The sequence below is a fragment of the Festucalex cinctus genome, chromosome 18 (genome assembly GCF_051991245.1).
Source record: "Festucalex cinctus isolate MCC-2025b chromosome 18, RoL_Fcin_1.0, whole genome shotgun sequence".
In the NCBI taxonomy this organism is placed as follows: Eukaryota; Metazoa; Chordata; class Actinopteri; order Syngnathiformes; family Syngnathidae; genus Festucalex; species Festucalex cinctus.
The window spans coordinates 54,072-73,945 of NC_135428.1; the positions used below are offsets into that span (position 1 = coordinate 54,072).

The following is a 19,874-nucleotide window of genomic DNA, read 5'->3' on the forward strand; positions in this document are numbered from 1 at the left end:
GAGATTTTTCGGACGATCGGTGTTTGTTTGTTCTTATAGGAATTAACTGAGTGTTTAAATATGTTCAGAGTGTTTGATTTGGTACATTTTATTCTAAAAGGTTTTGGCTAAAACTGTGTAATGTTGAGAAGCTTGGGCTGGTAAATTCTACATGTCCACGTTCTCAATCTGTTGCTTGACAGCTCGAGGAATTGCTTTTGAAATCTTTTTAAATGTTCATCTTCGACATATTGTAGAGCGCACACAAATGTTGAAAAGGAAAGCCAGTTGCCCTGATCAACCATTAGATGGCGTAGTGACCCACACTCCTTTATCTCTCCAGTTGTGCGAGGAGATTGATTTTGTTTTGCCAATAACATAACCGTTGTTCCATATTGGGGATTGATGTGTTGTAAAATTGTGCTTGTACATAAGGGAGCAGGGCTTGCTTATGAAAAGACTATTATAATACTGTCATTTTATCAACGTTAAATAAAAAAAAATCACACCTAAGCACGAATTCATCACCTCTGATGCATTTTTGTTTTTTAAACACCTTTGGAGAGAAAACCAGATGCTATTATTTTCTGCTATTATTTTCTATCAGGAAAGATATTACCCATTTGATTTTTAGTACAATACTTCAACATTCAAAATTAATTGCTGTAATTCCACCTTCTTTATCCTTTTTTTTTCCAATATGGTGGACTCTGTTTTTCTACAAAGGAAAATGATTTGGTTTATTGCTTGTATTGATTTGTCATCGCGAATATGCTGGATAAATGCACCTTGCTAAAGATTCCATTTTAGTTGGATATGGTTCCATCTTGCTTGTAGCCAAGAATTCAATTTGAGTTGACACTGATTGATCTTTCTTTGGATATTGAATGATTGACTTGCATCAGTGTCTTTCGTTGGGTTCCTAATAGCTCGGTATGTATTTCACACAAGATTTCATGGGGATACGATATGTATTGCGCCATCTAGTTTGTTTTGGGGAGGGAAACACTGCTGACTCGCGCCGTTTGTTTGTTTTGAACAATTTCCTCGCTTCTTTTCTAAGCCACAACATAGCGAGAAGGCAGGCAGGCAGTTTGCCGAGCAAGGTACCTTTCGAAGACGGCAGTACACCTCGTTCCTTCCACATGCAGCACGAAGTGACGTTGCTTCTCTTTGGTCACACTTGACGGCTGCACGTATTCCAAGTTGATTGTTGGACTTTCATTGGATTCCAAGATCGCGTTTGCACGCTCAACAAAAAAAAGTTTCTTCCCCATGCAGCCGCACCCCACCAGGTGATCAATGCCAGATAGACACACCCTCCCCAACACAGGTGAGCCCACTTGCTAATAAGAAAAGTGCGCATTACTTCTGCGCATGCGCGAGCAATCCAACGTTGACGACCAAACAAAGCGTGCAGTAGTGTCGCGTTTGCCGAGTTACACACGCCTCAAAAGCAGCAGACATACGTCACAAAATGTGCGATGTATAACTGCTCAAATGGGGTTTATAGGCTAGAAGGATGGAAGAAAAGACATAATTGCAAAGCTCCAAGTTCACCCGAAGCGGGAAAGAAGGTATGCGATTGTGAACCTCCATTCGTTCTTCACACTTTGCCGACAGAAAAGGCAAATCCAGAAGGACGTCATCGATGGACTAAAATTGTGACTTTCTAGAAGACATTTATTTTGTCATGTTGAAACCGGGAAGGTTTATTCAGGAAACAGATTACATTTCTAGTTTGAGTGCTGTAAAATAATGTTTTGTTTATTTTACAAGTTCTAATTATTTTTCCCCCCATCTCGTTTGAATAGGTTACCATAATATTTGCAGTCGACCACCCGCCGTCAGAACAACTCCAGCTCGAGCGCCTCCAAGAAAGTGGCAGAGTTTGTGAATCAAGTTAATAGATTATTGATTTATTTTTCCTCAGGGCATGGACAAGTACATTTTCTTGTTTTTCAGAATTTTGTCAACGAGAATAAATGCTTCGAAACTTGCTCTTCTTTTTGTAAGAGCAACTTTTTGCTCATCATATATTTTGCACATGGACCACAACCACATGTGGCAAGATAATGGAGCTGTGTGCGAACCTGAACATGTTTGCCGCTCATGAAGCTTGTCAGGCTTGTGCTGAGAAAAAAAATGAAATGAATCAACTAGTTTAAAATGTTGATAATTAATACGAAAACTCATGGCCAGTGTTATTATTTAATAAACACCGACGCAAAAGTCCGGCATCACACTGGCTTGGAAAATCGTGATGTGTTCAATAAAATGTTGGCATTTCTGTCACCCAAAGCTAGCAAAATGCGTTGCTGGCCAGGCCCAAAAAGAGTTGCCACAAGTAAGATGAGGAAATTCAAGAAAACTCCAACAAAAAGTGGACCACCAAGGAGAATGTCGCTCAAAGCAGAGTTTGTATTGGTGCTCCTGAAGTTGGGGATGGCTCTGAAGAACACATTTCTGTCCGCCCTTTTACGAGTGCACACATGGGTTCGGTTTCTGGCACACGAGTTGAAGAATCTTGCGGTTCTGGCCTGAAAAAGAACCCGTCAAACAGGTGATGCCAACATCCCTTGCACGGTACGTTCTCAAGGGTCTTCACTTTCCATACGTTGGGTTTCGCAGTGCCAGGGAGGACATTGGCAGTCGTGAGGCCGTTCTGCCAGGCATAATCCACTTTGAAGAGTCGCGCAGCTACACGATTGCACGTTGCACCCAAACTGGAAAACAAACGTTTCTCATTAATTACACACATAAAGGTTGACAAGTACAACATCAAAGACAAATGATTCATTTACTGTCTAGAAAGTGTCAACATTACCACGGTCAGTGGTATCAGTAGTCATGTTTTTGTTCAACTAATTCATCATAAATACTTTAATGATTCGCTTACCCAGCAAAACAAGAACAATATGCACCGCAAATGGCTCCAATCTTCTTCTCAAAACACACTCAGCACTTGCGTGGTACTGCTCGGATACTTTGAGCAGGTGTGCATGTTGTCTTCAGCACAACAAGGTCTGAATCAACATGTCGATAGAACACTTCTTGGATCGATCCATGACTCTTGTGAAGCGAAATAAGTGAATGGCTTCCCTGGAGGGAAAATAGAGATGAAATACATTTTGACATCAAACTCATGTGGATAAGGTGGATCATTTAACACTCAACGCTGGGTGCTATTTGTCCAGTATTGCCAAAAAATAAAAAAGAAAAGAAAAGACTTCATCAGATTGTCACGACATGTAAAGGTTCAAAATGGCAACTTGCAATAATCTCCAAATTATTGCAAATGGGAGATTTATACTGTCTTTATAAAATGCCCATTTTAAATAGATTTTCTTAAAACTGTTAACCATTGTTTTTCTTTTTTCAAAGCATGCGTTTAAAGTTCTGCTGTTATTTATTTTTACTTCAAAGATCGAACGTCCATCCATCCACCCATCAATTTTCTTAACAGTCATATGAAATGATACATTAAGAATTGGATTTAAAAAATACATACACAACATAGTTTTTTTTCATAATACAGTCTATAATAAAGTATGGAAATGAAGTATTTACTTACCTTTTTGAGTGGTTGCAAGTAAAAATATCGTCCTCAATGACTTACGCTTCAAGAGCAGAGCCCATTTTGTGCTATTATTATTAAAAGTTAACAACTTTTTTTTTAATGTTGACAAAAAACACGGTAATGCTTCCCTGTTCTATTCAACAGCATCTGAAATAATTGAACAAAACAAACGTCACTCACCTTCTTCGTAGTCATGACGAAGGCGGTGGAGTGGCGACTTGTCATCCCTGCTAATATTCAGCAATATCTGCTGACATGCATGGCGGCCATAGTTTTAATCCATCACTTGTCTCAAAGGGGTCCGAAATAACTTTGTCTCCAAAAGTTAACCAAGACTTGTAGTCATTTCTCGCAGCGTGTCCTCGCTTCCTCTTTCGACAATAACGGCGGGAGTTTTTGAATCGTCGCAGCATACGCAGTTCCTCGTTACGTTTTGGTCTGTTCTGTTCCTCGTAGTATTTGGCAATCCACGGCGACGACAAAAACGCTTTCATTCATCTACTTTAAAGCGGTTGAAATCACCCAAGTCTACATTGCTTTCCAAAACTGTTGACTCCTGTTTGGCAGTTGGGTAAGGTCTCCCTACCCACAATGCACTGCTCAATCCGAGATGCGCACTTCGCTCATTGCGCATCCCTATTTTATGAACGATGTCCCGCGTCCTCGCGTGAGAATGCATTTGTGAAATGTGCTGTTGACATTCCTCACGGAGCGCCGCAACTGCATCATGCAGGAATTTCTGGGATTCCATCCGAAATGGCATCTTTCAAGGGTTCAATTGCTATGAAGAAAATATCTTTCGTCCGTCACACTTGGTTTTATTGGGTTTTTCAAAAGTTCCCATTTTTTGTGCCACCTTGTACAAACTGGAATTTAGAATAAAAAACAAACCAAACCAAATGGGCAGTGTGTGGTGAATGGTATTGAGGCGGAGCCATCAGGTCGAAGGACTCACGTGATGAGCGACGGCCAGTCAATTCCTGTCCTTCGGTTCCCGATTCAACTGCGAGGTATATATGACCAGCAGGGGGAGTCGTCAAGAACGGTTTAAAAAAACAAAACAACCACCACCACCTCCCGAACGCCGCATGGGAGAGATTTGAAGGGCTCTCTGGCGTCCTCTAGAGGTTACTTTATGCCATTTTGTAATTGAGGGCGGGGCCGGGCTGTTTCTGTGGACCACTGACGCTCCGGCAACATTTTGTGCGCTTGGGAGAGAGAGAGAGTGCGCGTGCGCGTGCGCGTGTGCGTGCGAGCACACAGATCAGGCTTGACTGCCATTCCCGGAACATTCCACTTCCAGCATCCGTCCAAGAGGGGATTTCTCACCATTATTGGGTCTCAAGAAAAAGGACAAAAGGAAGAATGTCTTTCCAAGGCAAAAAGAACATCCCAAAGATCACGGTGAGTAGTTCACATGCTCCAGGGAATGTGGGAACTTTGATGGCTGCTATAATTTGCGTTGCCTGCTGCAGCAGCCGTAAAATGCAGCACCACGGCCGTTTGAACAGGATGATGATGATGATGCGTATTTTGATTTCCGTGTGACCACTTTTTCCTGGCACTGCCTACGTTTGGCGTTTTCTTCGCGCTATCTTGTCTCCTCTTTGTTGAGGGACTCGCCCAGAAAATCACTCAACATTCACGTCATGTTTTCCCCCTCAACAGTATCATGACACTTTCCATTCGATTCTATTGGAACACACACACCATCATCATCATCATCATCATCATCATCATCATCATCATCATCACACGATGGATTAAAAGAAAGTGCATTTTTGGGCGTGAGCTTAACCCCGCCGCGTTTGATCCGATTCGATTCCTAATTCCAAGTCCACAGCCTCCTCCGTTGCCATTTGAAGAGTTTGGCAAAGAAGCAAACCTCATTCCAAGCGGGATTTCTTTTCCTGTTCGCAAGATGACCGTTGATGTTGCAAGAGCGAAGGTGGCGGGTGGGGGCTGCCTGCTCGGGTGCTGGCATACGCCCATGTGGGATGAAGCGGCACAATGAAAGGAACGAGAAAGGAAAGGAGCGCCTTCAATTGTGAATTTCAAGCAGGCGTGGAGGGCGGAGCTTGAATGGAGGCCACTTCCGACAGCTGCGCCCCTGGTTGGTCTTCAGCTGCAGACTTCTCCTTTGTGTGTTGTGAGTGATGCCGGCCAGCTTTCATTGTTGCAGTGACATCAAGTGTTGCTCGTCTTTGTTTGCGGTTGGGTGGCTTTCGTTTCCCACTCATGTCGACTAGAATGAGGAGCACGGTTGAAATGGCAATATGGTCACACTTTTGGATTTGGCTTGTCTTTTGTCATCTTTTCACCTTGATCATGGCCAAACATTGAGCCATGTGCTCTTCAATCCCCTTCTCGACGTGACTGATGGCATGGCCAGGCGTCAACCTGCAAGGGATCGCCAAGACCAGTTCGCTTGAGAGCTTGATGCAAATGCGGCGAAAGGACGCCGCCCTGATGCAAAAAAGCGACAGCCCGATCAGGGCCTCTGTTGATCAAAAGTGTCAATGGAGATCTCCCATTGCCACATGACTCTTTTCCAACATGACTTGGAGTCGGAAAGCACAAGCCGCTTCTGCCGATGGCCAAGGTTGGCGTGATTTGAAATTTGGCCCTAAGAAGAACTTTTGTTGGGGTTCTGCAGTAGCGTTCCAGTTTGGACGACAGATTGCATACACAAGCGCATGCTCTTATTGCATTTTTCTTGCCTTTGGACATGACGCGTTTAGTGACAAATGAGTCAATCCCGCATGTGGCAAAAGTCCAGGAGTGAATGCTGAGCGCAGAACATTTGGGATTTGATTTACGCTGCGAGCATCCGCTTGCTTTGCTGCTGTAAAAGCGAGAAGGAAAAATGTGCGTCTTTTTCTCCACTCTTCTATTCCAGAGCTTTCCTCACATTTCGAGGTGCGGTTCTTCCTTCCCACCCTGCTCGCTCCCTTCTCAGCGTTCCTCCGTCAAGCAGTCATCCCCCGACCGCCGCCCCCTTGGCCACACCCACAAAATCCCATCCAGGACGTTTGCTGCCACAAAGTGGCGACCAAACAGAGTGTGACCCGCCCAGATGTGACTCACCATAGCAACCGCTGTGCATTCAAGATGGCACCCCCCTAAAATGTGCTGCTGCAATTCACTCAAAAGTGTCCTCAGTTGTCAACAGGCAAATATTTTGCCCTGGAGGCAACTGGGAGAAAAGAGACGAGGTAAAGACTTGCCATCGGGTCCCAGCTGGCCCCCTTCAGCCAGCCCACACAAAACCGTTGAGTTGTCCAGTAATAGTCCCAGTCATGAAGCACGGACAATTTCCCTCCAGTCTGATGAAAGTGGAAAACAGCACAAGAATAACATCCTCTCAATCGTGTTTTTTGTTTTTTTGTAATAGTCGCTGGCAACCAAATGAGTTTCCAGTGATGAGAAACGTGCGCTATTTATGGCGCTTTGTGCATGTGTGTGTGTTTGATACAAGCAATTATTTGTTGTAAGCCGAGGGAGGATACGGACGATTTTTTTTTTGCTACATTCTTGAGTAGGGATGTTCAACATTTATTTCCAGACCAATACCAGTGGGAGTATTCAACTTTGGAGTAGTCACCGATACCAATACCAAGTACTGCTACTTTTGGTACATAAAATGTATCCAAAAATCAAAACTTCATTTTGAAGAAAGGCCTCTACATCCTAATATCAATTTTTTCCCCCCGTAAAATTGCATGAAACGAATGGCCATTTTCAATTCTCATTTCTAATCACAACACCCTGCGATTGCCCAAAGCCAGCCGAGATAGGCTCCAGCACCCCCCGTGACCATAGTGAGGAATAAGCGGAAAGGAAATGGATGGATAATCGCAACACCAATTCCTACTGTGCACATCTCTGTTCAACATTTTGGAATACAAAAAACAGTTAAAAGAAACAAAATGCTGTTTTGGCTGATTTTGTTGACATGAAGTAAATGTTTTTTTTGTTGAGCAGTTTGAATCCAAATATTTGAAAGCACTCAAGCATCGCCTGTCTTATACACAAAAATGTATTTTCTCTCCAAACAGAAGCCGACTTCTCCTTTTCAATATGCAAACGGCGCTTGCACTATGACACCACTGTTGATTCTCTTCTTGCTTTGACTTTGATTGGATCTTTTGAAATATGTTTATACGCGCATAAAAAACACAAAAGAAAGCGAGATAGATGGGACAATCCTTTATAATATGGGAACATCCGTCACCACCATTGATCTTTCCATAAATGATTCATGATTTACTTACAAAAGCCAAATACTTTTTTTGGGTATTTTTATAAAGTGGCATTTGCAACAAACCATTCAAAACTCGTATGAACATTCAATGTGAGCGGTGTACTTTTTATTATGGCCAGAAGTGCATGTACGTAATAAAAAGAGGATGCAGTCAGTGCAAAAGTCGGTCGGATGTCACGTGACCCCGCAAGGTCGGAGCAGATCAGGATCAACGACATCAGTCCAATGCTTGTTGCTCTACTTTTCTTCACACATGCAGTCAGTCAGTCTTTCACTCACTTTGGACCTCCACTTTCATACTGCACTCAGCATGCGACTTCCATTAGTCCAGCTGCCAAATGGCCTGAAAGGTTTTTTGTTTTTGTTTTTTGCCTCAGTGAAAGTCAAGGCAGCTTGATGGCAATTGAAAAGCCCAAGCAAGAGGATTGTTCATTCCGTGCGAGACGCCACGTGACCGCTTTACAAATCCTCATTTGAGTCGTGGGAAGAAAATGAGCCAGCGTGATGGCAAATGAAGTGAAAGGGGATGGGATGTTTTGCAATGTGAATGCATTGTGATGATGATGAAACGAGCGACACTTTGAGGCCACCACTGACGCGTCTGAAGCGTCTCGTCTTGCAGCTATGCTCCGCTCAAATCGTGTCAGACTCGCAGCGGTTGCTCACCTGGAAAGATTCGGAGCTGGCCTTCATTCTCAAGCCGCCGGCACACAGAAGAATCCGCAGATTGATCGGAATCCGATGGAGATGATTGGTTTTGTTTTGTCTCTCCTGGCAGGGGCGGACGGATTACTGACTGCAGCACACTGCAGACATGGCCGTGCATCCATCCAGCCATCCATCCATTTCCGACAATGCTCGCATGCACTTTGTACACACATACTGTATCAACAAATATGTAGACAAGCAAGCGTTCACGTCTCGAATGAAGCTCATCCGCAACTTTTTGGGACACGCGGTAACTGTAACAGCAATCAACAAATTAATAGCACTTCAGTTTCAACTGAATCGATCGAGCACTGAAAACAAGCCTTGCCGCATCCAAAGCTCAAAATCAGACGTTGAAAAGCAAAGACGGTTACAAGCATTTGTCACCTGATTGAATTGTGATGACATATTGTGCTTCATTCGAGTTTGACAGCACAAATTTAACATGATGCAAGTGTTTCATCCTAACAAAATGAGGAATTGGACTACATGGACAATACTTGAACAAGTATGGAAAAGTACCGTTTATAGTTTCATCAGGTCATTTTCATGTCTTGACGATCATCTTTAAAGTGGAGGTTGTGAACTCGTGTTTTGAAGATGAATAATGCTGGAAAATGTCATCAACAGCGCTTTCAAACGTCAATCCTCAATTGACACGATATGAACACTTTTGATTTATTTATTAACACACTACAACAGAAGAAAAATCTGATCTGAAAAAAAAAAAAAAAAAAAATCCATCTCGTTCGGACCATACCAATCAACATCAGAGACCAAAATCAATCAATGTTTCAAACAGCCTTTGGCCGTTTGCAGCCAGGTAGTGCGCCCCCTTTTGCCTCAGTTATGCAAGACAATCAATCCCAAATTCTTCTTGGAAGAAATGAAATGCAGAATGATTTGAAAGCTGTGGTCAATTTGTTTCTTACGACCTGCAGTTTTTCCAAGTCATTCCCTTGGTAACAAGAGCCGTTGGTTCTCGCCAACAAAGGACAAGGCAGAACCCTGCTATCCAATCTCGCTCGCTCCCTGCGGTGAACTCGTTGCCATGGAAACTACACGCTGGAGTCAGTCCACAAGTCGGTGGCAGAAGCTGACTTTGATTTTGTCTGACTGTGTGGCGTCATGCCAACGCCCAGATCAGCCTACATGATGCCAACTTCAGTGAGGGCACGTTGGGTTGATTTTGTTTCTTTCCGACTTCGAAATCCTCTTGATGTGAAGTCCTTTTCTCGTCAGCACGCAAATATAACTTTTGTTTTTCTTTCTGCCGTCTCTTTTGCCTGCAGAGCGAGCGGCTTCTTATCAAAGGTGGCCGGATCGTCAATGATGACCAATCTTTCCATGCAGACATCTACATGGAGGACGGCCTCATCAAGTAAGAGCTGTCTGTCTGTCCGTCCGTCCGTCCGTCTGTCAGACTCTGCAGCTCTTTTATGCAAATGCTTGCTAAGATATTCCGAGACGCATTTGAAGGCAAACTGGAACCTCTCGAGTTGATGGAGCTTTGGAATGTCAGTGGAGGTCGTGGACCCAAATGCAGGCAAGCAGGGAGGAGGTATGAGCAGGTATGCTCTCAAAAGGTATTTGATCAAACCCAAACCAAAAAAAGATATCAAGAATGCAAAAAGTCCAAAACAAGAACAAACAAGGGGCAAGACTAAGCAAGGACATGACATCCGCAACGAAGCGGCAAGGGCTGAAAGAAAGCAGGGAATGAAACCTGGACAAGACGGAGGTGGCGTGGCTGCGGTTAGCTGATTGGACGAGAGAAGGGATGAAAAGTAGAGGCTACAATCACAGCGGGGACACAAGGAAAACAGGACAAGTCAAATCCTAGCAAAAGCAAAAAAGCCAAACCTGACATGGAAAGCGACAGAATATTCCGTAGTAAAGGACAACTGATTGCAGTCGAGATCAAGTCCAACTCAACAGAAGAGGCCTTCTCCCTCCCTGAATTGTCCTCCGATACTAGGAAGCACACGAGTGCCGGTGCTGGCAAGCTGCCATCGACAGCGCGCACGCACGCACGCACGCGCTGCTTAATGCTTCTGCTTAATGCCTCCTAAGTCTCCAGTCGAGATGAAGCGCCAGCGGTTAATGGGTGCTTCCCTTCCACAGGCAGATTGGCGACAACCTGATTGTGCCCGGCGGGGTGAAGACCATCGAAGCCAACGGCAAGATGGTGATCCCCGGTGGCATCGACATTCACACGCACCTGCAGATGCCGTACCGCGGGACCACCGCCGTGGATGACTTTGCTCAGGGCTCCAAGGCGGCACTTGCCGGAGGCACCACCATGATCGGTAAGGTCAAACCAGTTGACGGCCAAAGCGGGTCTATACGAAGGGCTTGTTTTCAAAAAAATCTAATAAGTAAACATGAGGATTTGGGTGTCATGGCAACGCATCTACCGGATGTGCGTGTCCTCAGAGAGACACGGCGCCATCACAAGCAACAGCTGTGAGATGGTTGCGTCATGTTCCACGCATCAACTTGCACCAAAGTTGGCAGGGAGACATTTCGCAACAGACTGTTAGCACAAATCGCACGCCGCATTCATTTGCGGCGGGGGGGATTCCATTTCAGAAGGGCTCAGAGGAAGTGAAAAGTTACATTCACTCTCTGGCTGGGGAATGTCGACAGCTTTTCCCCACTAACAAACAGAACAAGTCATTACAACCATGGATTGTTTGCAGTCCAAAAAAAAAAAAGTTGCACGTACAGCATCATGCTTCTACTTTTCTGACAAAAAATTGTCAGCTACTTGATGAAATAGGTCAAGTCAGCTGTATTTATATCGCGCTTTCAAACAGCATTTAGCCGCTGATGGCCCCGTGGTAAACGACAGCTTGACACCTGCGCCAACGTGTGCTCACCACGGGGAGGTTGACAGCCAAAACGCACACTGACAGACACCTGATCCTGCCAGAGGGGAGGGAAAGGTTGCCACCATCCACCGCTGTATGCTGACTCTGGCCTGTCCCCCATGCAGTGGACCACGTGATCCCAGAGGCAGGCAGCAGCCTGCTGGAGGCGTACGAGCAGTGGAGGCGGTGGGCTGACGACAAGGCCTGCTGCGACTACGCTCTCCACGTGGACGTCACCCACTGGGACGAGGCCGTCAAGCAGGAGGTGGACGTCCTCATCAAGGACAAAGGTACCGCTCGGCAAAGCGTCAGGCAATCAGGCGCAGCGTTGACAGCTTTCACATACACATGACAAAGTCTCGCTGGAAAACACAACATACCGTACATTGGACCCAAAAAAAAAAAAGACCAGCATTTCACGATCATTAACAGCATTTACTGCAATCAGTACCCGTTGATCAACGACGGCATCCTTGGATTTGACAGGAAAAGCCTGAAATCAAGAAAGCACTTCTAATAGCTGTAATATCACAGCAACACCGTCCAAAAAAAGATGTCACCAAATTCAACACCGAACCTGAACGTTTCCCTTTTTCCTGAGGACGACAAAAGCCCATCGTCCAAAAATGTCATCACGCTCATGTTTGAAGTTTCTCGCACGATGAACCAAACATCAATCAAGGACAAAGCCGCTTCCTTCTGGTCGAGCTCATGGCACCTGCGATGGGAAAACTAAGAAATATGACCTTTCGTTGCCATTTGACTTGTGACATGAAATCCAATGAAAACATCAATCTTGAGGTGAAGACAATCTTACTCTGTGGTCCAAGTGTTCTTTTCTTTCCCTTTTGACAGGTGTGAACTCCTTCCAGGTGTACATGGCTTACAAGGACCAGTACCAGTTGAGCAACAGCGAGGTGTGTAGCCCGCAAGAGCAGACGGCCCGCGTGAGGCTAAACGGCAACGCCACAATCATTTTGGGACGGGTTGAAAGTTGCGGCGTGTTGGCCGGTGGCCTGGCGCCACCTGGATCAAAGGTGGATTGTGATTTCGTGTCAGGCAACAATTTGTGACTGTCATTTGCTCTTTTGTTTTGTGTGGCTGCAGCTCTATGAGGTGTTTACCTTCTTGGCAGAAAAGGGGGGCATTGCTCAGGTCCATGCGGAAAACGGAGAAATCATTGCAGAGGTAAACGAAACAAAAAATCATTTCCTCATGGCTTTCTTTATCATCATGGATCTATTTGTCCGACGGGCTTCTAATTTTGACGGCCTTCGACAAATGGCAAAGTAGCACAGAACACATCGAGCGGGAGAGGAAAGACCCACACACGCCACATTACTTTTCAGAAGAAAAACACGCGCTATTTTCTATTTTGCAATCATGTCAGCAAAAAGTCACCGACTTGACAGTGCTTGCTGCCCGTAGTGGGCACATTGAGCGCTTGTAAAACATGAAATACAAAGTGGAAACTATGTTCAACACCTGTCACGAAGCTCGCTTTTTCTGTTTGAAAAATGATTTCAATGAGTGTGCTTCTCCGGGCAGCGAGCGCGCATTTATGAACGGGACCTCGGAAAGAACTTTGCCGGCACCTTTATGACGCGTTGTGACGGCATTACCAGCAAATGCGCATGTTGGCCAAACGATGGATTCCCGCCGACGACTACGAATAACTTTGAACCCAAATTCAACAAAAGTATTCCTTCCAATGCCGAACCCTGTCCAACTCCGGCGAAAGGCAACTTTGGCAACGTTGGTAACTGAGTTGGATAAGGGGCTGCAAAAGTCAAATGTTGTCAAGGATCCAAGCTTGCCATCTGCGCAAGTTTTGATGTTGATTGCAATTTGCTTCTGGTCCAACAGGAGCAGGCCCGAATGCTGCAGATGGGAATCACCGGACCCGAGGGACACGTGCTGAGTCGGCCAGAAGAGGTTGGAACATATCCCGAACACGACCAAGCATTCGTACGACTAGTATGCGTGTGATTTCAGTGTTGGACATTCATTGCACGGTACGGACACACATGCGGATCGACTTGATTCTCACAGTCAAGCTGCTCTTATCACGCACATTTGGGACGTTTTGGGTGTCAATCAAAAGAGCTACAAGAGCTCATCCGCTTCAACTGAATGAGCGGGAATTTTCAGCCGCCTGAAAAATGAAGAAGTACAACAGTTTCCACCTTTTTTCTTCTCTTTCAAGCGTGTTCTCCAAATTGCGAACGGTCGTTTGTCTATACTTGGCGATTGGCCGGTCCTGCGCCGTAACGCACGTCTCGCCCGAAATCCACTGAGCCCAGCTCACCCGAGTGCGCCAGAAAAGTGCTTGGAACTGAACTGCTCTCATTCCGCACTTTTGCTGGGAAAGTATTGATGAGAAACAGCCCCAAACGATATTTGCTGTGTGACCCCGGGTTTTCACTGACTGCGGTTGCGGTGCGGTTGCGGTGCGGTTGCGGTGCGGTGCGTCTTGACTGCGTGCTCCGGACGGGTCAATTTTTTTGTCAATCCACACCGGCTCCGCACAGCTGCGGTCCGGCAGCTCCGTCGCCGCCCACTTCCCAACGTGTCTCGCGGGACCGTGCGCGCACGATCATGTGGCATTTCACAACGACAAACATACAGAAAGTCTGTGCTTCTTCTGCTATGAGATTCCATGCAGCATCTTTTTTTGGTTGTCCTTGTAAAGTATATTAATAACGAGAGTCGGGTCAGTGCGTGCTCAAGGCGAGCGCCACTCTTTATTTCTGTCTTCCGCGTCCGGCTGCCGCTCAGTACGGCAAGCGAGACGGGCACAACAAGCAATCGCGAACATCAAACTCACAATACATTACAGTCCTTATAAAAAGGATGTGCCGTGTCATATATTATTTTGTGGTTTTCCACCTCCAATTTATTAAACCTCTCCGCGTCCATGTTCGCTGGTGTCTAAACCGTGAATGAGCACATGGCCCGGCGACGCCCACGTCACGTTCTGCTGATAAGCTTGCGAAATACGAGCTGGCGAGTGTTTTATTCTGAAAGGTAACCGGAAATTTATTTTGAAACTGCGTCGGTCTTCCTGTCCCGCTCGATGTGTTTTGTGCTAGCTTGCCATTTGCCGGAGGCCTACCGCATGCGGCGTCCGGCAAAAATAGAAAATAGGCTATCCTTGCGGAAGGCTTGCGGCACGCCGCAGGCCTTCCGCAGTCAACACGCAACGCACCCGCAAGCGGTGTAGACTGCACCATTCGAATGAATGGAATCTAATTGCTTGCGGCGCCGCACCGCACCGCAACCGCACCGCAACCGCAACCGGTGAAAACCCGGGGTGAGCGTTTACGTGAGAAAACCCGACTCAACTGTGTGTTTTTCAAACCTGAAATGTTTGGGCCTCGCTTTAGCTGGAGGCGGAGGCCGTGTTCCGGGCCATCACCATCGCCAGCCAAACCAACTGTCCCCTCTACGTGACGCGCGTCATGAGCAAGAGCGCCGCCGACATCATCTCGCAGGCCCGCAAGAAAGGTCGTGGCCCCTCCCCCGCACCCCCGCAGATGCTTTGCTGAGTGTTTTGTAAACAAGAGCTTCCCGCTTAGGAAACGTCGTGTTCGGCGAGCCCATCACGGCCAGCCTGGCCACGGACGGGACGCATTACTGGAGCAAGAACTGGGCCAAGGCGGCTTCCTTTGTAACGTCGCCACCTCTCAGTCCCGACCCCACCACTCCAGACTACCTCAACACGCTCCTGGCCAGGTACGTCTTACCTTTAGAATAGGCGTGCACGATAATATCGGTGGCCGATAATTACCGACAATTCCTCAGATCAAAGTGGAGAAATGTCTTCCTTTCTGTTTCTTGGAAAAGGACATCGGCGTCATCAAATGTTCTTTTTTTTCTTTCAAAACAAGAACAAATCATTTCCATCAGCAAAAGTCTCAACAATCGGACTGCTTATTTTGCTTGTTGGCTATCGCGCTACTTTCTCATTTTGGATGGCTGATTTCAAACATGAGGAAGTGTCAAAAGCATTTGCATTGGTTGTGTGACAAACGCAGATGAAAACAATATGCTTCAATAAAAGCCGCCGACCGAATTAAAAAGGCCATAACTCACCGACGGCAGCAGCACGCGGGCTTTGGCTTGCGTGTGCCATCCATGATGCTTGTGACACCAAAGTCGTGCTGTGCTTGACTTCTTCTCCAACGTTACAGCGCTTCATCAACTGGAAACAGGAAATGCCTTCAGCTCCAAAAAGCAATCTTGGTTTGTGTGTGTGCTGCAGTGGAGACCTGAGCGTGAGTGGCAGCGCTCACTGTACCTTCAGCGTGTCTCAGAAGGCCATCGGCAAGGACGACTTCACGCAGATCCCGGAGGGCGTCAACGGGGTGGAGGAGAGGATGAGCCTCATCTGGGACAAGGCTGTGGTCAGACACACGTCGTCACGCTTGCGTTTTCCTGTCAGCTGGCAACGTCTGACGACGTCACGTCGTCAGGGTTAGCCCAAGCAAGGGGAAAGTTCAGCTTTCTGATGTTCCTGGCCAAACATTTCAAGGGCCACATTCAATTTTGGGAGCTGTCAGGTCATCCCAAAAATAGGCTTCAAAAAAGTCAACAGACACATTTTTTTATATCAATTCGTTTTGTTTATTATTATTACTGTGACAGATCAGTGTTGCCTACTTCCCAGTAAGGAAAGTAGCTATTGTCTGTTCTAAAAGTCGCCAGAAGTCACTCAATGACGTCATCGCCTAATCTGCATAATTGCCCATTTGCATGTCATTGTAATGGAAGCTGTAGGAGAGATGAATAATGTCGTTTAAAAAAAACAAACAAACAAACACAAAAGTCGCTCAATTTGTCACTTTTGACCCAAAAAAAAGTCGGCAAGTTGATAACACTGTGACAGAGGAGAGGGTGGTAAAAAGTGCAAGATGTACTCAAAGGATGTATTACACACCAAAAAATTTGAGTTTGGAAAAATGCACCAAGAAACAATTTTCTTTCAGTTTCGCTTCAGCAATACTGGCTTGACACGATTACTACTTTCCCATTTGCTTTGGAGTTTTTCAGTGAATAGCGCTAAATTTGTGAGCAGCAAAGCTGAGAGTGTCAAATCCATTTGGGAAAGATCAGATCACGATTTGTTCCTCCCTGCTGCATAGACAACCGGCAAGATGGACGAGAACACGTTTGTGGCGGTGACCAGCACCAACGCAGCCAAGATCCTCAACCTGTACCCACGCAAGGGCCGGATCGCCGTGGGCTCCGATGCCGACCTGGTCATCTGGGACACCGACGCCATCAGAACCATCACGGCAAAGAATCACAACTCGGTGCGTCGCCCTTGTACGTCAAATCATATCAAGTAGGTCACGTGTCCGCTTGCCACAACTTGACCGTCCCCACAAAAGGGGATTCCCGGCAACAATAAATCACAGCGAATGGGGATTTTAATGACTCACCCACCGTATCGCCAGATTCGGATCGCACGCACACACTTGTCACGACATCACATTTGGCGTGCAGCCGCTGGGAGTTGTGCTGTGTTCTGGCCTCAATTTGGACAAGGGCGCAAACCCGGTCAGGAAGGAGCAACAGGGCAATGAGGGAGCGCACTGACTACACTCCTGGTTAGAAACAACAAAGTCAAGTGGGCAGAACAGGAGCAACTGAAAGGGCGAGCTCACATTCCAATGGAACGGAACGAAACGGAACGGAACGGCTCGTGTCATCTTTTGCAGGCGGCCGAGTACAACATCTTGGAGGGCATGGAGCTACGCGGCGCCCCTCAGACGGTCGTGTGTCAGGGGAAGATGGTGGCGGAGGACGACAACCTGAACGTCAGCTCGGGCGTGGGCCGCTTCATCCCCTGCTCGCCCTTCCCCGACTACGCCTACAAGCGCGTCAAGGCCCGGAAGCAGGTCAGCAACCGGCAAAGCGTGAGAGCGGCTTCACTGTTGCCGGTGCCGTCTTGCCGCGCTTTTCCTCGTGCGTGACCATGCGCAGAAGCTGCGAATTTGAAGCGCGGCCGGACTAACCTTCCTCTTCCTCTTCCGTCCGTCCGTCCGTCCGTCCGTGCAGCTGGCTGTCCTGAGGGCGGTGCCCAGGGGAATGTATGACGGCCCCGTGTCGGAATTCTCCGCCTCGCGTGGCGGCACTCCGTCCGCCTCGGCGCGCACGTCACCCACCAAGCAGCCCGCCAGGAACCTGCACCAGTCCGGATTTAGTCTCGCGGGTAAGCCTGCGCCCTCAGCCAGCCTCGTATGTAACGCTGCCCCCTGCTGTCTCAACTTTGTGCTCGCATGTCCAAGCTAAAGAAAGGCTCGTATTTTCAACTTGTATCTCAAAGCAACGCACGTGAACTGCTGAACGGCAAAGCAGGAAGTGGTTTTGTCAATTTTTTCCACAAAATTCTAATCACTCAAAATTGTAATTTTATTGCAGTACTATTCTTGTCACGCGTATCACTAGAAAGGCGCAAAAAAGGGAGTCGGCCGACTGACGTTATATTGGGCAGTACAAGATGAAATGCAAGCAAATGATTTTTTCCATGCTACTTCCTCTAACCCTGGTTGCAGGCCCTCCCACTCCTGATGACGTCGCCGTCAGGCCTGCCGGTCGCCGTGTTATGGTGCCCCCTGGTGGTCGTTCCAACATCACCTCCCTCAGTTAAAGGTCCGCTCGCTCCCCGCCCGACTGTGTGCCAGTTGGTGTGTTTGGACTCCAACCACCGTCACGAATTGCAAACAAGTACAAATGCAGACGATGCCTGTCACCACGCGAGACTTTGCACACAAAATTGGGATTTTGGCAACAAGCAACCACTGAAGGTCTCCTTTGATTTGATTTTAAAATGATACGACAACCAAAGCACAGTCAGTGTCAGCCTTTCTTCTGAACAGCTCAATATGCTCCAAATTCTGTACTGGTGCTCTTGGTCCAAAAGTAAGCAAACTACCTGTTGCTCTTAAATGACATCCATTCATTCCTAATTGGCTTTTTCTTATGTCACTGTGCATACACAAGATGTGAATGATGGCCAAATGAGAATAACAATCTGAGGGGCGATTGTGAGCTTTACAACGGACATGGAAGCGGACGGGCCATACAGATTCCGGTGACGTGCTCCATCATTCTTTTCAACTTCACGCGACCCCGCCCATGTCATGCACTGTAAGAGGATTTGGGGGGTAAATCAATTCTAAGACATGTCCGTCATTTTTTTTTTAAAGATATGTCCATGTAAAATTATGCTTTAAGAAATACTGTCAATTAAGGCTGCACCATCTTGCATGGAAAAACTTGCCATATGCGATATAAGTAGTTGAATACAGCGACATCCAGATCATTGCCATATTTAACGCGTGTACCTAATGAAGTGACATTATGAAATGATTATCTAATGAAAAAAATGACACTTTTCATGCAGCAAAATAAGCAAGCTCAATGTATTCATTGTTAATTGTATGTCGAAAATGTTCAAGTATTGGATTGTGATGCACATTGAAGTTTGCGTCTACTGGCCAAATTCACATGAAAAAGCGTCCGATTCCATTATGCTTATCTTTGCGATATGCATATTGCATGGGCCAATATATCAATATTTTTGTCAATATATTGTGCAGCCCGAGCGTCAACCCTTTCCTTCCAAACTTGAACTTCCGAAAGGCGTCATGCTCATTCGACATCAGCCTCATCATGACGCCAATATTGTTGAAAGTGAAAGGAAAGGAGACGGCGCTTTTATTTGACCGACTGTGCGGCACAAATCAACATTAGGGCCACTCTGAAAAGGAGGAAGAAAAAAAAAGAAATCAGAATGTCGATGACAATTAAGTTTTATGACTTTTTTTTCAGTTACAGAACAAAATCAAAGTTGTGTGTGAAAAGAGGCCCTAAATTAGTGAGGTGTATCTTTAGTACAAAAGTCAGAATGTACTTTTACGAGAAAAAACACATAAAACCCAAAGCTGAACAAGTATTACGACAACAAAAGCTGCATCTCCGTTGCCTAACTGTTGTGTGAAAAATGTTGTAATGGTACAAGAAAAAAAACAAAAAAAAAAAGTCTTAAGGGGAAACAAATTGTAATGTTAAGCTCATGACTTTGTCAGAAAAGAAGTCATGTGAAGTGAAGAATGTAAATGTCATTGAGCAACAAGAAAGTCCTCAGTTTGGAATGATGTATTTAAAGGAGAAAAACTTTTTGTTAATCACTTTTTTCATGAGGTTTCCTACTTTTCTCTTTCAGCGTGGCCCCAAAGTTGTCTTTGATATTTATATTGGATTGTTTTGTTTAATAATGTTTCTTTAATAATGTTGCATCATCCCCCAAAACGTCAGAGGTGAGAAATGAAGATGTGTTGTGGTGCTCTGACTTGATTCTGGAATTAAAACCCCCCAAAACAAAACAAATTGTCATTTGACTTTTCCACCAGCAAAATTCAAAGTCCAAGCAAGCGGATGATTTGCTCACTTTTGTCCGTTT

General features: G+C 46.0%; 1 protein-coding gene and 2 long non-coding RNA genes across 4 annotated transcripts; 2 read left to right on the forward strand and 1 right to left on the reverse strand.

Moving 5' to 3' along the window:
• Positions 1 to 1,387: 1,387 nt before the first annotated feature.
• On the forward strand, positions 1,388 to 1,979 carry LOC144005876 (uncharacterized). Its single transcript, XR_013279678.1, has 2 exons — positions 1,388 to 1,556; positions 1,794 to 1,979. It is a non-coding gene; the product is annotated as an uncharacterized LOC144005876 (long non-coding RNA).
• Positions 1,878 to 7,442, reverse strand: LOC144005875 (uncharacterized). 2 transcript variants are annotated; one of them, XR_013279677.1, is made up of 4 exons: positions 3,740 to 7,442; positions 2,879 to 3,081; positions 2,597 to 2,705; positions 1,878 to 2,519 (listed from the first exon to the last, which is right to left on the reverse strand). It is a non-coding gene; the product is annotated as an uncharacterized LOC144005875 (long non-coding RNA). The 2 variants fall into 2 exon arrangements; XR_013279676.1 differs by having other exon boundaries at positions 1,878 to 2,705; positions 3,740 to 7,439.
• On the forward strand, positions 4,759 to 19,801 carry dpysl3 (dihydropyrimidinase like 3). The gene is made up of 14 exons (XM_077504308.1): positions 4,759 to 4,963; positions 9,824 to 9,912; positions 10,656 to 10,840; positions 11,530 to 11,694; positions 12,260 to 12,321; positions 12,512 to 12,592; positions 13,271 to 13,339; positions 14,791 to 14,911; positions 14,983 to 15,139; positions 15,669 to 15,810; positions 16,549 to 16,719; positions 17,128 to 17,307; positions 17,468 to 17,621; positions 17,965 to 19,801. The coding sequence occupies exons 1-14, from the start codon at positions 4,925 to 4,927 to the stop codon at positions 18,057 to 18,059; spliced, it is 1,710 nt and encodes a 569-aa protein (XP_077360434.1). The 5' UTR covers positions 4,759 to 4,924; the 3' UTR covers positions 18,060 to 19,801.
• Positions 19,802 to 19,874: the final 73 nt, after the last annotated feature.

What these genes read in the sequence shown, in the direction of transcription:
- dpysl3 (XM_077504308.1), top strand. Translation starts at nt 4,925, where the DNA reads ATGTCTTTCCAAGGCAAAAAGAACATCCCAAAGATCACG. An exon ending in ATGGAGGACGGCCTCATCAA is followed by an intron (nt 9,913 to 10,655) that starts GTAAGAGCTGTC and finishes TCCCTTCCACAG; the next exon opens with GCAGATTGGCGACAACCTGA. An exon ending in ACCAGTTGAGCAACAGCGAG is followed by an intron (nt 12,322 to 12,511) that starts GTGTGTAGCCCG and finishes GTGTGGCTGCAG; the next exon opens with CTCTATGAGGTGTTTACCTT.